Source organism: Ailuropoda melanoleuca, chromosome 7 (genome assembly GCF_002007445.2).
Source record: "Ailuropoda melanoleuca isolate Jingjing chromosome 7, ASM200744v2, whole genome shotgun sequence".
NCBI classification, from domain to species: domain Eukaryota; kingdom Metazoa; phylum Chordata; class Mammalia; order Carnivora; family Ursidae; genus Ailuropoda; species Ailuropoda melanoleuca.
This window is the reverse complement of record NC_048224.1, coordinates 62,455,582-62,478,170: the sequence shown is the minus strand read 5'-3', so window position 1 is coordinate 62,478,170 and position 22,589 is coordinate 62,455,582. Positions and strand designations below refer to the sequence as shown.

Here is a 22,589-nt window from a genome sequence, read left to right as displayed (position 1 = left end):
GCAGCTAACTTTTTTGTGTTCAGTGAAGAAGAAACAAAAAACATCTCTTTAAAAAGTGTTTCTAAGAGGCTTACAGCGCGGGGGGCCAGTTCACATTGCTCCAGGCCCATAGTAGCCAGACATGGTAGCCTATGCCTGGAACTGCTTACTGATGGCACTAATGAATACACATGTGTAAAATTTTTCTTCTTACTCAGGAATGTAGATCCCCCCAAGCATAAAGGGGAGAACAGTCTTCTTTTTCCATTATAGTTCCAGGAAGAGAAACAGGTTCTCTGAAAAATCAGTCTAAATAAATTTCTGGCTTTAACATTTTAAAGTAGGAGTTAGGAGTTCAGGGAGAAACACTATCCTGACTCACTTAAACCTGAATCAATTTATCTTTCTTAGGTCTACATAAATCCTTTTCCATTTTTAAACAATTGTTAAAAATCCATGATCGGATTTATTTTACATCTACTTTCTGCCCCCTACTCCCCAAACCAGATTCCATATCCTGAGCTGGCATTGATCATTTGCGTGATGACCTGTAGGAGCATAAACTCTAGACAAGTGTTTTTCAAACTTTAGTGAATAGAAAAATACCTGGAGAACTTGTTTAAAAAAACACATACACAGGGGCGGCTGGGTAGCTCAGCTGGCTGGGCATCTGCCTTCAACTCAGGTCAGGATCCCAGGGCCCTGGGATCCAGCCCCTCAGCAGGCTCCCTGATGAGTAGGAAGCCTGCATCTACCTCTCCCTCTGCCTCTCCCCTCCACTGGTGCATGTGCTCTCTCTCTCAAATGAATAAATAAACTCTTAAAAAAACCCCCACATACACAGATTCTTGAATTTAACTCTGGGGTAGGGTTTGGGTAGGTCTGGGGTGGGGCCCAAGACTTTGTAATTCTAAGATGTGCCCAGGTGATTCTGAGGCTCTGCTGGTCCACAGAGCATGCTTGAATAGAACTATCCTGAGACCCTAACGGCTAATCAAATTTTGGTGAGTTGATGGGAAGATACATTTTAGTTTAATTCATGGTATGAGTTACCAACTTTTCTGAGTGCAGAATAAGTAAGGACTATACATCAACTGAAAATAATTATTGGCATCATCCCTTTCCCCTACTATTCAAAAGGTAGTAAGGCACAGTAATTAGGAACCTGGGGTTGGGACCCAGCCTGCCTGGATTTGAAGCCTAGGTCTGCCCCCAATAAATGTGTGACCTGGAGGAAGTTACTTAGCCATCATGGATCTCAGTTTTCTCATCTATTAAAAAAAATAATAAGACCATACCCAACATTGTAGGACTATTGTGATGTTTAAATTAGTTAATAAAGTGCTTACTTAGAACAGTGCCTGTACCTATCAGGCACTCAGTAAATGCTAGCTGTTGCTATTATTAATGTCTAATTAGCAGATGTGATCAAGTGGAATTAAAGGGAAAACTGTAACCAGAACCATGAAGAGTGCTAACATCATTCACGAACATTCATCTAGTGTCTTCACTTCTTTTCCTTCCTGCTGCCAAACTTCCACCGTTACTAGCACTTCCAGAGGAGAGGAAGGGATAAAGACTGGAGTCAACTCTGTATTCCTTTAACAGCTCTAGGTAAAAGTTTGATGTGATTATCTATGATATCCCTGCTATCAATTACATGTCCATTTCACAAACGGTCTCAAGTTCACAATATGGAAGTGTTCTTCAGCAAGAAACACCAAAATTAGACTGATCGTAGAGAGTTACAAACTCTAAAAAAGATATTTGGCTGTCTAACTGTGAAAATGCTTAAAGAAATCAAGACATATCTGTACAATAGAGTATTATGCAGGCATTAACAATGATTAAATGAAGAAATTCTAACTACATAGAAAAATGTTAAGTTTCTGCAGTAGGACAGATTCTAAACAAGAAATGCACAGAAAAAGTAACAAGTTTTACGTTCAAATTTAGAAAAGGAGAATGTCATTAATTCAGAAGTTTATTTATTATACTTTGTTTCATAACTAATAGTGCTTTATGCACTATGCAAGCCAGGAAATAGAATGCTCTGCCCCATTGGCTCACAATCTCAGAAACACGTACTGAAATGGGACATGCAACAATTAAAAGATAAATTAGCTCTCGGATAGTGAGAATTCTTTCTCTTTAAGTCTCTTCTTTCTAGGACCCTTCTTTTTCACAATTTTTTCTCCTCCACTTTGTATTTATAAGCAAAATGTAAAGTGAGAAAACATCAAATGTTTCTTTTGTTTAAGATTTAATGAGGAATACCAAAGAATAGAGAAATTGATTTCAAGGGCGCTGTAGAGAGAGTGCTTTGTGGATGAGGACTGTGACTCTAACGAAAGATTAAGCAGTAACATTTGAGGGAAGATATTAAGGAGAAGCTACAATGAGAGAAGGTATAAATGTATAAAACGTATAAATGTAATGACCTTATGTTTTATACAGATTACAATGAAGGCAGTGATAAAATACTGCCAAAAGAGGCACTATTCAAGCACTGTGAGACATCAATAATCGCAGTGAATAAGTAAGAGAACCACTGGAAAACCTAAATGCATCAACGGTAACTTGTATGAGTTTACTAAAGTATTCTAATTAAGTCATTAGGGAATTATTTTAGTGAAGACAATGGAATGATGTCAGGTCTATGAGAGAAACAGATAAAAATTGACTATATTCAATGTATATATAACTATTTTGATGGAAGAGGAATCAAAAGGCTGAGTACTACCTAGAAAAGAAAAGCAGTCTCAGTGACATTTCCATATTCATTTTTTAAAAAAGATTTTATTTATTTATTTGAGAGAAAGAGTGTGAGTGCAAACGGGGGCGGGGCAGAGGGAGAGACAGAAGCAGACTCCCCGCTGAACAGGGAGCCTGACAGGAGGGGTGGGGTGAGGCTGGATCCCAGGACCCTGAGATCATGACCTGAGCCAGAAGGCAGATAGATGCTCAATTGACTGAGCCAACCACGCACCCCTACATATTCATTCTTTTTTTTTTTTTTTTAAAGATTTTATTTATTTATTTGACAGAGACAGAGACAGCCAGCGAGAGAGGGAACACAAGCAGGGGGAGTGGGAGAGGAAGAAGCAGGCTTCCAGCAGAGGAGCCTGATATGGGGCTCAATCCCATAACGCAGGGATCACGCCCTGAGCCGAAGGCAGACGCTTAACCGCTGTGCCACCCAGGCGCCCCCCATATTAATTCTTAATAGTAAGACCTGACAGTCCACAAGATTATTAACCCATAGCAGTCAGCCAGAGGAAGAAAGAGTTTAACATCACAGGGAGAGAATGGATAAAGGAAAAAGGATGAGGGAAGAGGAAAGGCAGAGAGAGAAAGCCAGTGTAAACATGAAGTACTGTAAAGACCAGAACCAGAGCACAGTATCTACAATGGCTCAACCCAGATACAACTAAACATGCGGAAATCAAGCGATAAGAAAATTGTGCAAAAGCAACTCTGCATCTCTTTAAAGGGGGCATATTTGGACTTTGCCCTTAAAATTCATTTCCGAGGGACTCCTCAGAATCAGGGTTTCCTACCGCTGGAATTCCCTTGTGGGCTGGCTGCAAGGCAAGTCCCAGAGAGTCAGAAGGGCTGCTACTTATTGTGTAAAAGGGGGTCACAGTGGAAGTCTACTAAATCAGAGATGGTAGTGCCTATGCCAGTTTTCCTGTTTAAGGTTGTAAGTTGCGAGAGCTGTACTATGCATGATCCATAATTTGTATTAGTTGTGTGTTCTCTGTTCAGTATAAACTTAAACTACTAATGATAACAATTAATTTTAAGCTCCAAACCATGTTTTTAGTTTGAAATATATAATTATTTTTGATTCTTCTTAACGAAACATATTTAATAGTGATTATGAGGACAATTATGATAACTTGAACTTTGATTTATACCCCTTTAATTTTACAAAGCTTTCACACAGGTTTCCTAATTTAGCAACTGGTACATGGTAGTAAACTGGTCTTCACAGCAAGTTTTAAACTATATACCTTACCATGGCATTTTAATACCAACTTGATATTTTACAGGATTTTTAAGGTAAAAATCTATGTCATGCTCATAATCCTTAAACAACTGATACTTTAAAAAAGAGAATAAAACAATCAGATCACATCTTCAAAGCAAAGACAAGATAACCACATTTTGAAAGCAAATATGGAATTTAGATCTAATTATCCAAGATAATTAATTTCTTGAAAAAGTCTAACCTTAAAGAATGTTTTCTTTCTATGAAAGACAGACACTCAAAAATCATGTTAAATTTTTAAGTATTCTAGGCTCAAACTTAGGAGAGATTATTCTCTTAAGTAAAAATAAGAACACTGTTATTCCACATGTTGCATGAAACACAGAAATAAAATGCTTCCACGTATATAAATATTATTCACAGAGCTATGTTCTACTACATAATGAAACAGCTTAAAGAAAAAGTACTATTATTATATAGTCCTTAGCTTAGCTTCCATGGGCCACAGGACACTCCAACTGAAATGAATTGCATAAATTAACCTGTGAGTTATTTTTTATTAGGGAAAGTTAATGATTTGTCTGTGAGTAACCATCCATGGAAGTATGTTGATTCTGATGCACTTTCTCCTATTAAGAATTGGTTCTTGATAGAATTTTATCCTCAAAATAGAATTTTAGTTATTCTTCCTTTTGTACCACAGCAGAAAAAAATTTCAACTTTATTTTACTGAGAGAAGCCCTCAGAATCACTCAGTTGAGCTACAGAAGGCTGACATTTTGAAAATTAACAGACAGCAGTTTGTGGCCCATATGAGATACCTGTTCTCTTATTTCTTTCATTTTTTCCAATCTCTTGAGTTTTGTTGCATATTCTTGAACTTCTTTTAATCCAATATCTGTGCAGAGACGAACCAAGAAACGCAGACCTTAATTGTAAAAGATAGTTTTAGAAAAATATTAATGCACAATGTTGAAAAATGAACTCAGTCTTTTGGGACACAAGTAGGAATGATACTCACAAATAGTGTTTGTTTCTATTAAAAATTAACTCCAGTTTGTATTCTCTGGCCCTATGAAAATGGATTTCCTTGGAAGGAGACCTAAAGGGACAGACTCTCCATCTGCCCTGCCCTCAGGCAAGACCACGCCATCTACTTAGAGTGCTCCTCAAATTCTTTACGTCCTTATTTGCTTTTCCTTTATACCACTTATGACTACTGACATATATATTTGTTTGTTGTCTTTCTCTTCCCAGGGGTTTTCATCTGTTTTACTTTCCGCCACACCTACAGTGCTTGAACAGTGCTGTATACCAACACTGTAGGATTACTCCACAAAAATCTGTATGTCAGCAATTCATGACCACTAACGTATTGTAAAAGTAATGTTCTAAAATAATTTAAAATGTCACTATATAAATTGCCTAAGTATACATTTATCTTAATAATTCACAGTAAGAAGGTAATTTACATATATTGTACAAATAATACTTAACTATTTCTCTTACTACCTAGCCTTAGAAAGAGTGGCTTAGGAATAGTTAATGTAAAATAAAAATCATTGCTTTTAGTAGATGTTCTCTGACATTTAGTATGTCATCTGAACTCTATAGAGCAGATCAATTTTTGCTAACTGAAGAATATAATTTAAGAATGAATTATCTTGTTGGGTTTATCAGAAAACTACTCTGCTCAAAGCGAGATATTACACGGGTGCAAATGTTTTTTCTATAGCTATAGTTAAGGTAGACAAATTATAATTTGTTTTGAAAATTATCCAGGCCAAAGTCATCTTGAATATTCCCTATGGCACAGATAATCATTCATTTAATTCTTAGAATGAATCTTTTTTAAAAAAATATTTTATTTGTAAGTAATCTCTACACCCAACGTAGGGCTCAAACTCGCACCCCTGAGATCAAGAGTCACATGCTCCACCGACTGAGCTGGCCAGGTACCCCTTAGAGTGAATCTTAGACTCTCAGTAAAAAATCTGTACTTGCTTGGAGACTCTCCCTTTACTGGTCCAGTGCAGAGGTCCCAAAGCCACGGCAAGGTTCTCAATCAGCAGCAATTCTGTCAATGCAATTTGGCAATGTCTGGGGACATTTCTGTTTTCTATAACAAGGGGGTGGAAGTACTAGGAGCCTCTGGTGGGTAGAGGCCAGGGATGCTGCTAAAACATTCTATAATCCATAGGATGGCCGCCCACAATACAGAATTATCTGATCTCAAATGTCAACGGTGCCAAGGTGGGGAAATATTTGCCTAGCAGACTTTTCGGTTGCTTCATTTTTACAAAAGATATTATTGCTAGCTCTCATTTAATTTCTAAATCAACAGTTTCCTAAAGTGACTGAGATTAAGAATCACATAAAAAACTTTTAAAAAAGAAATAGGAGGGGCGCCTGGGTGGCTCAGTTGGTTAAGCATCTGACTTCTGGCTCGGTCACGATCCAGGGTCCTGGGATTAGGCCAGCATCGGGCTCTCCACTCAGCCTAGGAGTCTGCTTCTCCCTCTGCCCCTTCCCTCCACTTGTGCGCTCTTGCTCTCTCTCTCTCCCTCTCTCAAATAAATAAGTAAAAATCTTAAAAAAAAAAAAAGGAAATGAAAGAGATCTGCATCCACTGCAAACCTAAATGAGAATCTCTGTAGGTTGGGCTAGAAATTTGTGCTTTTTAGTTTTACAAGTAATTCCCACATAGATGGTTTCCTTATGGCATTTGCAAACTATTGCTGTAAATTAACAAATGAGCTTCTAATAAGCATTAGAAAAGTTCCTGCTCCTAAGCTGCTACCAAAGGCCTAATTCTGAGCTCTCTGCTGTTGACCTTTCACAAAAGCCAAATGGAGAAAAAAATTAATGAAGGAACATGCAGTACACCTCATTCCCGGATCAGGCTGGGCCACTGGAAAACTTGGCATGGAAAAGATTTGTCTTACTGAACTGAAACGCATTGTTTAGTGTTCATTGTCACTGAAGCGCAAAACTAAAAACTCTTTCAAACATTTTATTTGCTGTGGAGATGTCATGAAAGCAAGGAGCTGCTATAACTTTAATTGATCTTACCTAATACATCTCTTGGTTTCGCAACATAAGTGAACAGTTAGAAATGTTTTCTTCTTCCCAAGTAATTACTTTGTTTCCTCATAAATAGAAAAGATTATATAACTGATTACATTTTTTCTCTTTCCCTTAGCTGCAAGGCTATTCAGGGCCAAATACACAGTTTAATGGGAGTATGTGGCATGTGAATATGGTTATTTTGTATTTTTCTTGATCATGATTTTGTTGTTGGTACTCCTATAATACTTCACATTATTACTTTAAGTTACATCAAACCCATTGTGCAACAAGATGGGGAATAAATGAGTATTTTCTACAAAGCTAATTTCACAAAAGGGAAATAGCCCAATACCATGTAACATGTTTTAAACTTAAAACATTTGCTATCCATATGAGCAAGATGATTGTTCTATTTTCATAAACTGTAAAAGTTGCATAAACCTCAGAAAATTGCATACTAAGTGGAGAGTTAAAAATGCCTTTTCTGGGGTGCCTGGGTGACTCTGTTGGTTGTCTGCCTTTGGCTCAGGTCATGATCTGGGGACCCTGGGATCCAGACCCACATTGGGAGCCTGCTTCTCCCTTTCCCTCTGCCCCTTCCCCTGATCGCTCCCTCTCTCAAATAAATAATAAATAAATTTAAAAAAATTTTTAAAAATGCATTTTCCATAAAACATCACAATTTATGAACTTTAAAAAGCAACAATGAACCAAAATTTGTTCTTCAAATTTCACAAAACTTTGATATACAGATCTGTTTATTACTAAAGAGAACCCATTGGTATACTTAAATCCATCAAAAATTAAATTCTATACAATGTACTTGCATAGTCAAATTTTCTGATCCTGGGGCGCCTGGGTAGCGCAGTCGTTAGGCATCTGCCTCCGGCTCAGGGCGTGATCCCAGCGTTCTGGGATCGAGCCCCACATCAGGCTCCTCCGCTGGGAGCCTGCTTCTCCCTCTCCCACTCCCCCTGCTTGTGTTCCCTCTCTTGCTGGCTGTCTATCTCTGTCAAGTAAATAAATAAAAAATCTTAAAAAAAATTTTTCTGATCCTATAACCACATGTGTAATCATGTATCACAAATTACAGACTGGTAGCTATATATGCAATTACTGTAGCAAATGTAGTTATCATCCTTAAGGACATAAAATGCGAGAACCTATAGCTTCAAAGTTACAAGATGTAAACTCACATTCAACATTTTCTGGAAACTTTCTGTGAATTTCCTTATAAGTATCTAATGCTTTTTGGTAGTTACCTATAAATAAAAAAAGAGAAAAAAACCACATTAGCAGATTTAAAAATTAATAAGATTCAGCAAAGTAGTAATTTTAATTCAAGACACTGACACCATTTATTGGTTTAGTAAGAAGACTTATGTTTGCCACAAGCATATATAAACCATTCTTAATATAACTTCTGGAAGAAAATGTACAGATAAAAGAAGTTTGAGAAAGGGGTAGAGCAGAAGTAAATGGGTGATGACTGAAACTTAGTTTAGCTCTTAAAATAAATACATTAGTGTCAAAAATTAAGATCTATTCAATGTCTAAAAATTAAAGATTTCAGAAGAACTAACAAATTCAAAAATAATTTAAGTGGTAAGCTAACATTAATTTCAATGTCATTTACTTAGTTGGAAAAGATGGAAACCTTTTCTGGTAGTTTTTATTTTGAAACATTAAAAAGTTTACAGAAAGCATTTTGTTTTAAAATACAATACTTTAGCTTCATAGCATCAAAGAAGAGGAAAAGTGAATTTTGGATCTTTGCTAAAATCTCAGTGAACAGTAATGAATCTCCCTAAGCCCCACTCTACACAGGGGCCAGCCATGCTGACCCTCCAAGAGATGTGGTGAGAACTGGAAGCACCCAGCATCCAGCAGCTCTCAATAAACATCAGCTTCTCTTGCAATCTGTACTTCAGTAAGGCAAGGGAGGTTCTGTCTTAAATCACTTGGAATACCTCATATGTATATACACTTTACATACGACTGACACTGTAATGAACCCTGGGAGCTCAGAACCCACTGTGATATAAATAACATGTATATCCAGTACTGTGATGTTATAGATCTCATAGGAAATACAGTAACAACAGCAAAGATCAATGATCTAAATGATTTGAGGACTCCTGTGCATATATTCTGTGCCATTCTGAAGGAGCTCACAGAGGTAAAGAAGGAAATCCACAAAACAGGATGAGAACAGTGTTAACATTGTGACAACTGTGCTCCTCTTGGATTAAGGAATTTCTTTTCCTGGATCATTTGTAAACTCTAAAAGAGGGATTACAAATCTATTAACATTTATCTCCTTGCTTAATCTCTGATGAGAGTCTTAATAGCTTCATTCACTGCAAGATTAGTCCAACATTACTAATATCTCTACGCTCCAGGACAAGTGTCAGCAGTACAGGATGTAAAAAAAAAGTTACTGAAAACATAAACAAAGACACCTACTGGTATTTGGTTTGGAAAACACAGCCCCAGTTGTTCTGGTTTGGGGCCTTCTTCAGGCTACTCAAGTGTGGGACAGTCTCATAAGTTTGGCAGAGCATACAAGGATGTTTAGAATTAGGTGAACAGAAACGTTTATTTTTCTGTGACTAACTTGTCAAAATGATTACACGTTAACTTTGAAAAATAATGAATCTGTTCTTAATAGTGGTGATGGAAAAATACGATTAAGACCCACTTTGTAAGCATAACTTTTTTCTGTATGTAGTAATTATTATGTTTCTCATATAGTGCTTCAATATGTGTGATAATCAAAAGCTAATGTTTTAATAAACAAATATGCAGTTGGAACACAGTTATATGAATAATTACCTAAAAGACATAAAGAAGCAAAATATATAAAAAATGAATAAAATTAAAGCATTTACCACTTCTTCTAAAACAACTAGCCACCATCAGCTGCCATTTCACTTGTGTAGGCCTATAAAAGAAATAAATTATATGAAATCAGAGATGAAATATAAATATTCTGCAATGGTCAGTTTTATAAAGCTATATTCTATAGTATCTTTCAAGCTTTTTTCAAATACTTTTTGACCTCTGATTAGATCTTTATTATTGACAATAGCATATGTATAATTTCCTTCATTACCTATCATATGTGTATTAGAAAATTTAAATTTAAGAGTCCTTCAATCTAGGGGGCGCCTGGGTGGCACAGCGGTTAAAGCGTCTGCCTTCGGCTCAGGGCGTGATCCCGGCGTTATGGGATCGAGCCACATCAGGCTCCTCCGCTATGAACCTGCTTCTTCCTCTCCCACTCCCTCTGCTCGTGTTCCTTCTCTCACTGGCTGTCTCTATCTCTCTCGAATAAATAAATAAAATCTTTAAAAAAAAAAAAAAAAGAGTCCTTCAATCTAGTTCATGCCTTATTTAGATTTTATGTGAACCACTTAACCTGTTTGGCTAAAGACCACTGCATTCTATTTTAAACATTATCATTATCTTTGCCATAATTTTATATTTTGGCTTAGTACCCTAAGGATTAGAAATTTAGGCTTATGAATTTAGTACCCATGAGGCAATTTTTGACCTTGTGTGTGAACAATTAGGCTTCAACTAAAGACGGAGTAAAAAAGAATTGTATTCACCCTTTTCTTTCCTCTTCAAAAGAAATGAATTTTTTTTTCTAAAATAAGTAATTAAGGAGGGCATGTATTGCATGGTGCACTGGGTGTTATACACAAGTAATGAATTATGGAACTTTACATCGAAAACTAGGGATGTACTGTATGGTGACTAGCACAATATAATAAAAAAAATAAAAAAAAATAAGTAATTATGACCAGGATTTCTAAAGACTGTTACAGATATCTAAGAAAACAAAATTTGCAGAAATGAAAGACTAGGAAATAGCTGAATGTTTTTCTCATTTCTTTCTAGACTCTTCCATTTACCTGGTGACTTCAAGGACAGATAGCCTCGCTCCTACTCAAACTGATGGCACCGCTACCAGCTTTGGAGTTAGATTCAAGCACGGTTTAAATCACAGCCCTACTCCTTGGGCAAGTTACTTAACCTCAAATCCACTCCCTACACAGCCATACCTAATTACATTACTTCCCTCTTTAAGATGCATCATCTCCCCTCCAACTACATGATAACTCCAAGGTCTTAATCCAGTTCATCCACTGTTAGCCATTTGCTGCCTCTCCAGCTCCACTCCTGTGGTGTCCTGCCTAACATTTCATGCTTCAGCAAGTCCAAACAGGAGGGAGAGTCCCCTCACTCACTGCATTTTTTAGACTCCTGGTCTTTCCACATACCATCACCACTTGGAGGCTCATTCCAAACTTGTTTATGCTCTTCCATGCTAGACTGGATTAGACAGTTCTAGGCACTCTTCTAACATCCTAGAATCTCTTTAGTACTGCATTTACTATACTGTATATTTAGTTTCTAAATACCTTATTAAACTATACATTCTTGAAGGAAGTAGAGTCTTTGTATTCCTAGGACCTGGCATGATGCCTGATATATATTGGGTGATCACTAATCATTAATTCTTCCTCATTTACATATTCAAGTATATATCTTTATTATTTCCTTCAAGGTTGAGATTATGATTTTTAGTTTGGTAATCTATTAATTCAGTGAACTTGGTAAGTTATTTAAACTTATGCCTCTGTTTAGTCATCTACAAAGTGCGGATAATAATAGTACCTACTTCATAAAGCTGTTGTGAGGATTAAATAACACAAAATGTGTAAACAATAAATACTAGTTATTATTATAACCACTTCTTTTCTCTTCTTCAGGAAAGCCTTATTTCAGGAATGCCACCTACTGGGAAATTTAAAAAACAGCCACCAGGGCAGTTGTTAAGTAGTGTGTGCATGGTTATGTGTGCATCCTTATGTGGAAAATGGATTAATTCTTTTTGACCACTAAAGTAGCCCAGTGAGGAGAACAAGAACAGAGCTCAGTGACTTAATGTTAATAAGGAGTAGGTAACATTCTGGATTATTTGTAGTTGATCATTACTACAGATATCTGTGACATTGCTCGCTTCCATTAGCACAGATAATTGGGCATTGATTTAATGTGTATGATCATCAAAAGATGTTAGCATTATAATAGTTGATAAGCTGTCATGAATAATAAATGTAACAAAGGAACAATTTAGGACCTGAGATAAATGTATTTTATTAATCTTCAGAATTAAACTGCCATGTTCCTACTGTTACTTTTAATAACTGGAGAGAGTCCAGGCAGTATTAATATAGGACAGAACAGTTTTGTATAAAACCAAATAAACAAGGCTAATTGTTTTGGTTTGTCTCTCTTATCTGTCTTACCATCAGAACCTAGTTTCTAAATAATAAGCCAACTTTCTTTCTTTTTTTATTATATAATTTTTTTATTATATTATGTTAATCACCATACAGTACACCCCTGGTTTTTGATGTAAAGTTCCACGAGCCAACTTTATTTCTTGAATGAATGCCTACTCCTCTCCTCAATCCTCAAAATAAAGAAAAATACTACTATTTTACAGATAGCACATTTAAGACATACTGATTTAAAATAACATCCCCTTGCCCCAGTACCCCCAGCAAACTGGTTATAAATTGCCTAGCACAGTATAATGAATACAGGACTGTACTAAAGGTTTTAAATATTTTAAATCTGCAATGATTTGGTTTTAAATGATAGAATTTTGAAATTTTAGAAGGGGAAGTAGCCTCCGATAGCAATTCATTCTACCCATTCACCTTCAAGGAGTAGGAAATGGAAATGCAGGCAACCTATGCCCAAGGTCACTGTCCCAACAGTATCTACCAGCATAATATCTCATATAAATCCCTTACGTCACACTTTCAGGAAGCAACGAGGAATAGAGTCTGAAAATTACCACAGGGAAGAATTATGATCTCCGTATTTAGAATAAGTAAGCACCATTGGAAAGTCATGACTTCTGGATTTAAGAAGGCAGAGTAAAAACCCTTTACTTCACAATGTCTTTTCTGGAAATTACCCACCAAAACAAGGAGGAGAAGAAAGATGAAATCAAATTCTATCTCAGATGAAACTTAAACCATATAAAACCATATACAAATGATGGATGGTGGATAAAAAAAATGGAAACTGACTTTAGCAGGGCAAAGAAAGGTAAAACTCAAGTGCTTGCCAACAGCACACTGAAGACAGGTGTTCAGATCCTTCCTGCAAACACAAGAAATGCTCAAGAATTGGAATAACCAGCACTGAGGAAGGAAGGATAAGGCATGAAACTACAAAAAGGAAAACAGACTGGAAATGTGATTGAGAAGCAGTTGGACACCCCCTCTGTGCAGCCAGGTAATAACCCCTCAATCCCAGGAGCTTCTCAGGAAGGGTCCAGCCCAGGGTGCTGGACAGAAAACTGGAGGATGAGGCAGAGTCTGTTTCTGGAACAATGAGATCCTCGGCCCAGCCCCTTTCAGCTGCTGGAATGGCAATAGCCAGGTTTACATTCCTGAGGCACCTATTTACCTAGGAAGTTACCAGGATGCTTCTCCGAACACACTGAATGGCCCCAGAGAAAAGACTTTAGAGTTTTAAGATGAACTCTCAGGAACAAAATCATACTATTAACATGTTCTAATGCAGCATTTGGTAAGTGCTCTTGGCATTCAGGGTGAGACAACTCACTGTACAGGCCCTCTACACATTACTGAATGTTTACCATCCTTGGTGGCCGCCTACCTATACCCACAGGACTTCCCTATCATCATAGCAATAAAAAAGGCCCTCTCCCTACATTTCCAAATGGCTCCGCCACGGTGGGGCAGTGTTGCCTTTCTTGGCTCATATTGTCTTTCTTTAATTTTTAAATCTTTTATTGTAAAGTGTAACACATATGGAAAAGTACATAAAACATAACTATACAGCTCAATAAACCATCATAAAGTGAACACTCATGTAACCGCCCTGCAGTTCAAGAAACAGAATATTGCTAACGCCTTAGAAGCCTCGTTCACACTCCCTTCCAATATTACCTCCTTCATCTACAAAGGCAACTACTATCCTGACTTTTTAACACTGATTTAGCCTTTTTGAATTTTACATGAATGAAATCATATACTAGGTACCCTCTTCTTATAGCTTTACTGAAATGCAATTCATGTAACATATAATACATTCATTTAATGTGTATAATTCAAAGCTTTTTAGTGTATCACATTAATTTTTAGAAATTATGATTAAAATATACACAATAAAAATTTTGCCATTTTTGGTCATTTAGGGGTGTACAATTCAGTGGCATTAATTATATTCAGAACGTTGTACAATCACCACCATCGCCTTTTCAAAATTTTTTCCATTGGCCAAACAGAAACCGCACAACCACTAAATACTAACTCTTCATTCCCCCCTGCCAGACTCTAGTAACCTCTAATATACTATCTCCATGAAATATCTCTAGATGTTTCTTACAAGTGGGATCACAGCATATTTGTCCTTCTATGTCTGGCTTGTTTCACTTAGCATAATGTTTTCCTGGTTGTAGCATGTGACATGTTGTAACATGTGTCAGAATGCCATTTCTTTTTATGGCTGAATAATACTCTATTGCATGTATACAACCACATTTTGTTGTTTATGGATTCATCAATGATGGGTACTTGGGTTGTCTGCACCATTTGGCCTTTGTGAAAAATGCTATGAATATGCATATACAATTATCTGTTTGAGTCTCAGCTTTCAATCCTTTGTATATACCTAGTAGAATTGCTGGATCATATGATAATTCTAAGATTAGCCCTCTGAGGAACCACCAAATGATTTTTCCTAAAATACCACTTTACATTTTCACTAGCAATGCACATTTTCTTCATGTACTCAATAACCCACCATTTATTATTTTGTTGTTGTTTTTAAATGCAACAGCTACCCTAAAAGTTGTGAAGTGGTGTCTCATGGTGATTTTGATTTGCATCTTCCTAATGACTAATGATGTTGAGAATATTTCCATGTGCTTATTGATCATTTGTATACCACTTCGGAGAAATGTCTATTCAAATCCTTTGCCTATTCTTAAAGTGTTTCTGTTGTTGTTGTTGTTGAGTCATAGAAGTTCTTCATATATTCTAGATATAGCCCCTTATCAGATATACGCTTGCAAATATGTAGGCTATCTTCATTCTGTTGATAGAGTCTTTTGATGTACAAAAGTTTTAAATTTTGATGAAGTCTAATATATCTATTTTTTCTCTTATTGCCTGTGCTTTTGGTGTCACATCTAAGAAATCATTGTCAAATCCAATAGGATAAAGAGTTTCCCCTCTGTTTTCTTCTCAGTTTTATACTTTTAGAACTTACATTTAGGTTTTTGATCCATTTTGAATTAAATTTTATATCAGGTAAGGGTCCAACTTCATTCCTTTCCACGTGGATATCAAGTTTTCTGAGTGCCTGTTGTTGGAAAGATTGTCCTTTCCTCATCAAATAGTTTTGGCACTTTTGTTGAAAATCAATTTATTATATACATGAGGGCTTCTTCCTGAGTCCTAGATTCCATTCATCTCCATGTCTGTCTTTGTATCAATTGTTTTGATTACTGCAGTTCTGTACCAAATTTTGAAATCAGAAAGTGTGAGAATCCAACGTTTTTCTTTTTCAAATTGTTTTGGCTTATTCAAGGTCTCTTGAGATTCCATATGAATATTAGAGTGAGCTGGGCAATCTGCTTTACTGAGTCTATCGTTTCAAGTGTTAGTCTCATCTAGAAATAATGCTTAATCTGGGCACCCAGTGGCTGGCTAGTCAAGTCAACACATAAAATCAATCATCTCAGTAGAATTCACCACTGAAGCTAGTGTCCAGGGATTTTGTTAAAATATTTTTGATTACTTAATTCAATCTCCTTAATAGTCACAGGTCTATTCAGATTTTCTATTTCTTCTTGAATCAGTTTTAGTTCTTTGTGTGTTTCTAGGAATTTGTCTGATTTATCTATATTATCTAACTTGTTGGCCTACAACTGTTCATAGTGTTCTCTTATAATCTTTTGGTTTCTACAAAATTGGTAGTAATGACCCTATATGCATTTATAATTTTAGTAATTTAAATATTCTATCTTTTCCTTCATCAATCTACGCTAAAGATGTGTCAATTTTATTAATCTTCTCGAATCTTTTGGTTTTATTGATTTTCTCTATTGTTTTGCTATTCTCTATTTTATTTATCTCTGATTCCATCTTATAATTTCTTTTCTTCTGCTAGTTATAGGTTTATTCAATATATTGTAGACAGCTTACAGATGGATACTGATTTTCTTATTCAATCTGTCAATCTTTTTCTTTTACTGGAAGATTTTAATATATTTCTATTTAATGTTATTACTAATATAGGATGATAGCTTCTTCTTTTAGCTATTTGTTCTGTATATTGCATGTTTTTAGTTCCTCAATTCCTCCATTACTGCCCTTTTTGGGTATTTAGTTGATTTTTTTGTAGTGTGCTATTTAGATTTCCATCATTCCTTTTCTGTGCATTCTTTTATCTGTTTGCCTTTTAAATCATATAGGGAATAGAAAGGTTTTAAGCCAAACCAAAAATTTAATACTGGCTTTTATTATTTACCTATGAAGTTACCTTTTCAAGTGTTCTTTAATATTTTCTTAGGTCTTGGGAGTTATTATCTAGTGACTTTCCAATTCAGTCTGAAGGACACCCTTTAGCATTTCTTGTTGGGTAGGTATACTGGTGATAAACTCCCTCACCTTATGTTTATCTGAAAATGTCTTAATTTGTCCTTCATTCTTTTTTTTTTTTTTCACATGACACAAATAATCTTATCTTCTAAGCCATTGAACAAGGTATAAAACCAGTCTTAGCAGGGCGCCTGGGTGGCTCAGGTCATGATCTCAGGATTCTGGGATCAAGCCCCACGTCAGGCTCCCTGCTCAGCAGGAAGTCTGCTTCTCCCTCTCTCTCTGCCCTCCCTCCCACTCATACTCTCTCATTCAGATAAATAAAATCTTAAAAAAACCCAAAACGGTCTTAGCTCTCAGGCCATAAAAAAAAAACAAAAAACAACAAACAGGCAATCAGTAGTAGTGGGTAGTTAGTGACTCCTACTTTATTTTTAAAAATTTTAAAGTTTTTATTTAAATTCTACTTAACATACAGTGTTATATTAGTTTCAGGTATACAATATAATGATTCAACAATTCCATACATTACCTGGTGCTCATCATAACAAGTGCACTCCTTAATCACCAACACCTATTTAATCCACCGCCCCACCCACCTTCCCTCCAGTAACCATCAGTTTGTTCTCTATAGTTAAAAGTCTGTTTATTGCTTTGCCTCTCTCTCTTTTTTCCCCATTTGCTCATTTGTTTTGTTTCTTAAATTCCACATGAGTGAAATCATACGGTATTAGTCTTTCTCTGACTGGCTTATTTCACTTACCATTATATTCTCTAGCTCCATCCATGTCACTGCAAATGGCAAGATTTCATTCTTTTTTATGGCTGAGTAATACTACAGCATGTGTGCACACACAGACACACACAGATACACACACACACACACACTTCTGTATCCATTCATCAGCTGATGAACATTTGGGCTGTCTCCATAATTGGCTATTGTAAATAATGCTGCTATAAACATCAGGGTGCATGTATACTTTTGAATTAGTATTTTTGCATTCTTTGGGTAAATATCTAGTACTGCAATTGCTGGATCATAGGGTAGTTCCACTTTTAACTTTTTGAGGAACCTCCATACAGTTTTCCACAGTGTTTGCATCAGTTTGCATTTCTACCAACAGTTCAAGAGGGTTCCCCTTCCTCCACATCCTAGCCAACACCTGTTGTTTCTCTGTTGTTGATTTTAGCTATTCTAACAGGTGTGAGGGGATATCTCATTGCAGTTTTGAGTTGCATTTCCCTGATAAGTGATGTTGAGCATCTTTTCATGTGTCTGTTGGCCATTTGTGTGTCTTTTCTGGAGAAATGTTTGTTCATGTCTTCAGCCCATTTTTTAATTGGATTTGATTTTGGGTGTTGAGTTTTAGAAGTTCTTTATATATTTTGGATACTAACCTTTTATTGGATAGGTCATTTGGAAATATCTTCTCCCATCCTGTAGGTTGTCTTTCAAATTTCTTGACTGTTTACTTCACTGTGCAGACACTTATTTTGATGTAGTCCCAACAGTATGTTTTTGCTTTTGCTTCCCTTGCCTCAGGAGACACATTTAGTAAGAAATTGCTATGGCTGATGTCAAATTGCTATGGCTATGCTTCTGTGCTCTCTTCTAGGATTTTTATGGTCTCAGGTCTCAAATTTAGGTCTTTAATCCATTTGGAGTTTATTTTTGAGTATGGTGAAAGAGAATGGTTCAGTTTCATTCTTTTGCATGTAGCTGTCCAGTTTTCCCAACACCATTTGTTGAAGAGATTGTCTTTTTCCCATTAGATATTCTTTCCTGCTTTGTTGAAGATTGACTATATAGTTGTGAGCTCGTTTTTGGGTTTTCTATTCTGTTCTATCGATCTATGTGCGTATTTTTGTGCCAGTACTATACTCTTTTGATTACTACAGCTTTGTAATATAACTTGATGCCAGAGTTGCGGTGCCTCCAGGTTTGCTTTTCTTTTTCAAGATTGCTTTGCTATTTGGGATTTTTTGTGGTGCCATACAAATTTTAGGAGGATTGCATTAAATGTGTAGATTGCTTTGGGTAATATAGATATTTTAACAAGATTTGTTCTTTCAATCCATGAACATGGAACATCTTTCCATTTCTTTGTATCCTCTTCAGTTTCTTTCCTCAGTGTTTTACAGTTTTCAGAATACAGGTCTTTATGTCTTTGGTTAGATTTATTCACAGGTATCTTATTATTTTGGTGTGACTGTAAATGGGACTAATTCCTTAATTTCTCTTTCTTCATTATTGATGTACAGAAATGCAACAGACTTCTGTATGTTGATTTTGTATCCTTCAACTTTACTGAACTCATGTTATCAGTTCTAGCAGTTTTTTGGTAGTCTTTTGGGGTTTCTGCATAGAGTATCATGGCATCTGCAAGTAGTGAAAGTTTCACTTCTTCCTTGCCAGTTTGGATGCCTTTAATTTCTTTCTGTTGTCTGGTTGCTGTGGCTAAGACTTCTACTATTATGCTGAATAAAAGTTGGGAGAGTGGACATAACTGTCTTATTCCTGACTGTAGAGGAAAAGCTCTCAGTTTTTGCCCACTTAGAATAGTGTTAGCTATGGGTTTTTCATATATGGCCTTTTATTTTGAGGTATGTTGCCTCTAAACCTACTTTGTTGAGGGTTTTTTGTTTTTTTAAAATCGGGAATGGATGTTGTACTTTGTCAAATGCTTTTTCTGCATCTGTTGAAACGATTACATGGTTTTTGTCCTTTCTCTTATTAATGTAATGTATCACGTTAATTGATTTGCAAATATTGAACCACCCTTGCAAAATGGGAATAAATCCCACTTGATTGCGGTGAATTTTTTTTTAATGTATTGTTAGATTCAGTTTGCTAGCATTTTGTTGTGGACTTTTGCATCTATGTTCATCAGAGATATTGGCCTGTAGTTCTTTTTTAGTGTTGCCTTTATCTGGTTTTGGTGTCTGGGTAATGCTGGCCTTACAGAATGAACTTGGAAGTTTTCCCTGTTTCTATTTTTTTGAATAGTTTGAGAAAATAGGTATTTACTCTTCTTTAAATGTTTGGTAGAATTTGCTTGTGAAGCCATCTGGTCATGGAGTTTTGTTTATTGTATGTTTTTGATTACTGATTCAATTTCCTGGCGGTTATTGGTCTCTTCAAATTTTCTACTTCTTCCTGTCTCAGTTTTGGTAACTTAATATGTTTCTGGAAATTTATCCATCTCTTCTAGGTTGCCCAATTTGTTGGTATATAGTTTTTCAATATGTTCTCTTATAACTATTTCTGTGGTGTTGGCTGGTATTTCTCTTCTCTCATTTGTGATTTTACTGAATCGAGACCTTTCTCTTTTTTTCTTGATAAGCCCGGCTAGAGGTTTATCAATTTTTTCAAAGAACCAGCTCCTGGTTTCATTGATCTGTTCTATTGTTCTTTTGTAGTTTCTATATCATTTATTCCTGCTCTGATCTTTATTATTTCCTCCCTTCTGCTGGTTTTAGGTTTTATTTGTTGTTCTTTTTCTAGCTCCTTTAGGTGTAAGGTTAGGTTGTTTGAAATTTTTTCTTGCTTCTTGAGGTAGGCCCGTATTGCTATACACTTCTGTCTTAGAATCACTTTTGCTTTATCCCAAAGGTTTTGGACCCTTGTGTTTTCATTTTCATTTCTTTGTATGTACTTTTTTATTTCTTCTTTTATGTCCTTTTGACTCATTGATTGTTTAGTAGCATGTTATTTAACCTCCATGTATTTGTGGTCTTTCCAGAGTTTTTCTTGTGGTTGACTTCTAGTTTCATAGTGTTGTGGTCTGAAAAGGTGCATGGTATGACTTCAATTTTCTTGAATTGGTTAAGGCCTGTATTGTGGCCTGATCTGTAATCTGTTTTGGAGAACAGTCTCTGTGCACTTGAAAAGAATATGCATTCTGTTGTTTAGGATGGGTTGTTCCAAATATATCTGTTAAATCCATCTATTCCAGAGTGTCATGCAAAGCCATTGTTTCCTTGTTGATTTTTTGTTTAGATGATCTGTCCATTTATATAAGTGGGCTGTTTAAGTGCCCTACTGTTATTGTATTATTATTGATTAGTTTCTTTATGTTTGTTATTGCTTTATGTATTTGGGTGCTCCCATGTTGGGTGCATAAATATTACACAATTGTTATATCTTCTTTTGGATTGTCCCCTTATATCTGTTTCACTTAGATATCTGTCTGTGGCCTTATCTTGTTCTTTCATTTGGGGTAACTCCTCTGTCTTCTCATTTTGTCTAAGTCTCTGTGTGCTTCTCTGTGTTAGAAAAACCATTATTATACAGTGTTCTTTGTCTCTTGTTACAGTCTTTGTTTTAAAGTCTTGTTTGTCTGATGTAAGTATCGCTACTCAGGCTTTCTTCTGACATTCATTTGTATGATATATGTTTCTCTATCCCCTCACTTTCAGTCTGCAGGTGTCTTTAGGTCTAAAATGAGTCTCTTATAGGCAGCATATAAAGGGGTCTTGTTTTGTTTTTTAACCATCCTGACACCCTATGTCTTTTGGAGCATTTAGTGACTTTCATTTAACGTAATCATTGATAGATATATACTTATTGCTATTTTATTACTTGTTTTGTGGTTGTTTCTGGAGATTTTCTCTGATCCTTTCTTATCTTTCTTTCATGGTTTGTTGGTTTTCTTTAGTATATTTGGATTTCTTTCTCTTTATTCTTTGCATACTTATTAGTAGTTTTGATTTGTGGTTACCATCGTGGTTTGTATATAGCATCTTCTGCATATAGTACTCTATATGAAGTTGATGGTTGTTTAAGTTTCAACCCATTCTTTAAACCTCTCCTCCCCATGTTTTAGGTATATGGTGTCATATTTTACATCCTTCTATTTTGTGAGTTCCTTGACTGATTTCTTATAGAAATATTCATTCTTACTGCTTTTGTGTTTCCTACCTTCATACTGTCAATTTTGGTCTTTCTTCTCCACTCTCTGAGTCCCCTTTAGTATTTCTTGCAGGGCCAGTTTAATGGTCATGAACTTCTTTAATTTTTGTCTGTGAAAATATTTCTCCTTCTATTTTGAATGTTAGCCTTGCTGGATAGAGTATTCTTGGCTGCAGATTTTTCCCATTCAGCACTTTGAAGATCTCATTCCACTCCCTTCTGGCTTGGAGAGTTCCTGCTAAAAAATCTGCTGATAGCCTTATGGGTTCTTCCTTATTAAGTAACTGTCCTCTTTTGTCTTGCTGTTTTTAAGATTATCACTATATTTTGTCAGTTTAATTAAAATATGTCTTGGTGTGGATCTGCTTTTGTTGATTTTGATGGGGATTCTCTGTGCCTCCTGAATCTGGATATGTTTCCTTCCCCGTATTAGGGAAGTTTTCAACTATTATAAAATATAAAATTTCTGCCCCCTTTTCAATCTCTTCTTCTTCAGGAATCTCATAATATGAATGCTATTATGTCTGATGGGGTCACTAAGTTCCCTAAGTCTATTCTCATTCTGCATAATTTTTCTTTCTCTCTTTTGTTCAGCTTCATTGTATTCCATTACTTTGTCTTCTAGGTCACTAACTTGTTCTCTGCTTCTTCCAGCCTGCTGTTCATTGCATCAAGCATGTTTCTAATCTTATGTATTGCCCTCTTCATCTCTGATTCTTTTCTAACTCTTTCATCTCTGTAGTAAGGGTCTCACTGATGTCTTTATTCTTTTCTCAAGTCCAGTGAGTATCCTTTTGATCACTGCTTTAAATTCTCCAGCAGGCATTTTACTTATATCTGTTTCACTTAGATATCTGTCTGTGGCCTTATCTTGTTCTTTCATTTGGGGTAACTCCTCTGTCTTCTCATTTTGTCTAAGTCTCTGTGTGCTTCTCTGTGTTAGAAAAACCAGATGTCTCCTGTTCCTGAA

General features: G+C 36.0%; 1 protein-coding gene across 4 annotated transcripts in view; it reads right to left on the bottom strand.

Annotated features, from left to right (window-relative positions):
* IFT88 (intraflagellar transport 88) overlaps positions 1–22,589 on the bottom strand; it is a 116,896-nt gene that overhangs the window by 26,324 nt on the left and 67,983 nt on the right. For 3 of the 4 annotated variants that reach the window (XM_034664959.1, XM_034664960.1, XM_034664958.1), the window contains 3 exons: positions 9,934–9,986; positions 8,239–8,304; positions 4,795–4,901 (listed from right to left, as the gene is read on the bottom strand). In XM_034664959.1, the coding sequence (XP_034520850.1) occupies positions 4,795–4,901; positions 8,239–8,304; positions 9,934–9,986 (226 nt within the window). The remainder of the gene's footprint in view (positions 1–4,794; positions 4,902–8,238; positions 8,305–9,933; positions 9,987–22,589) is intronic. The other variant, XR_004626665.1, reaches the window with a different exon arrangement.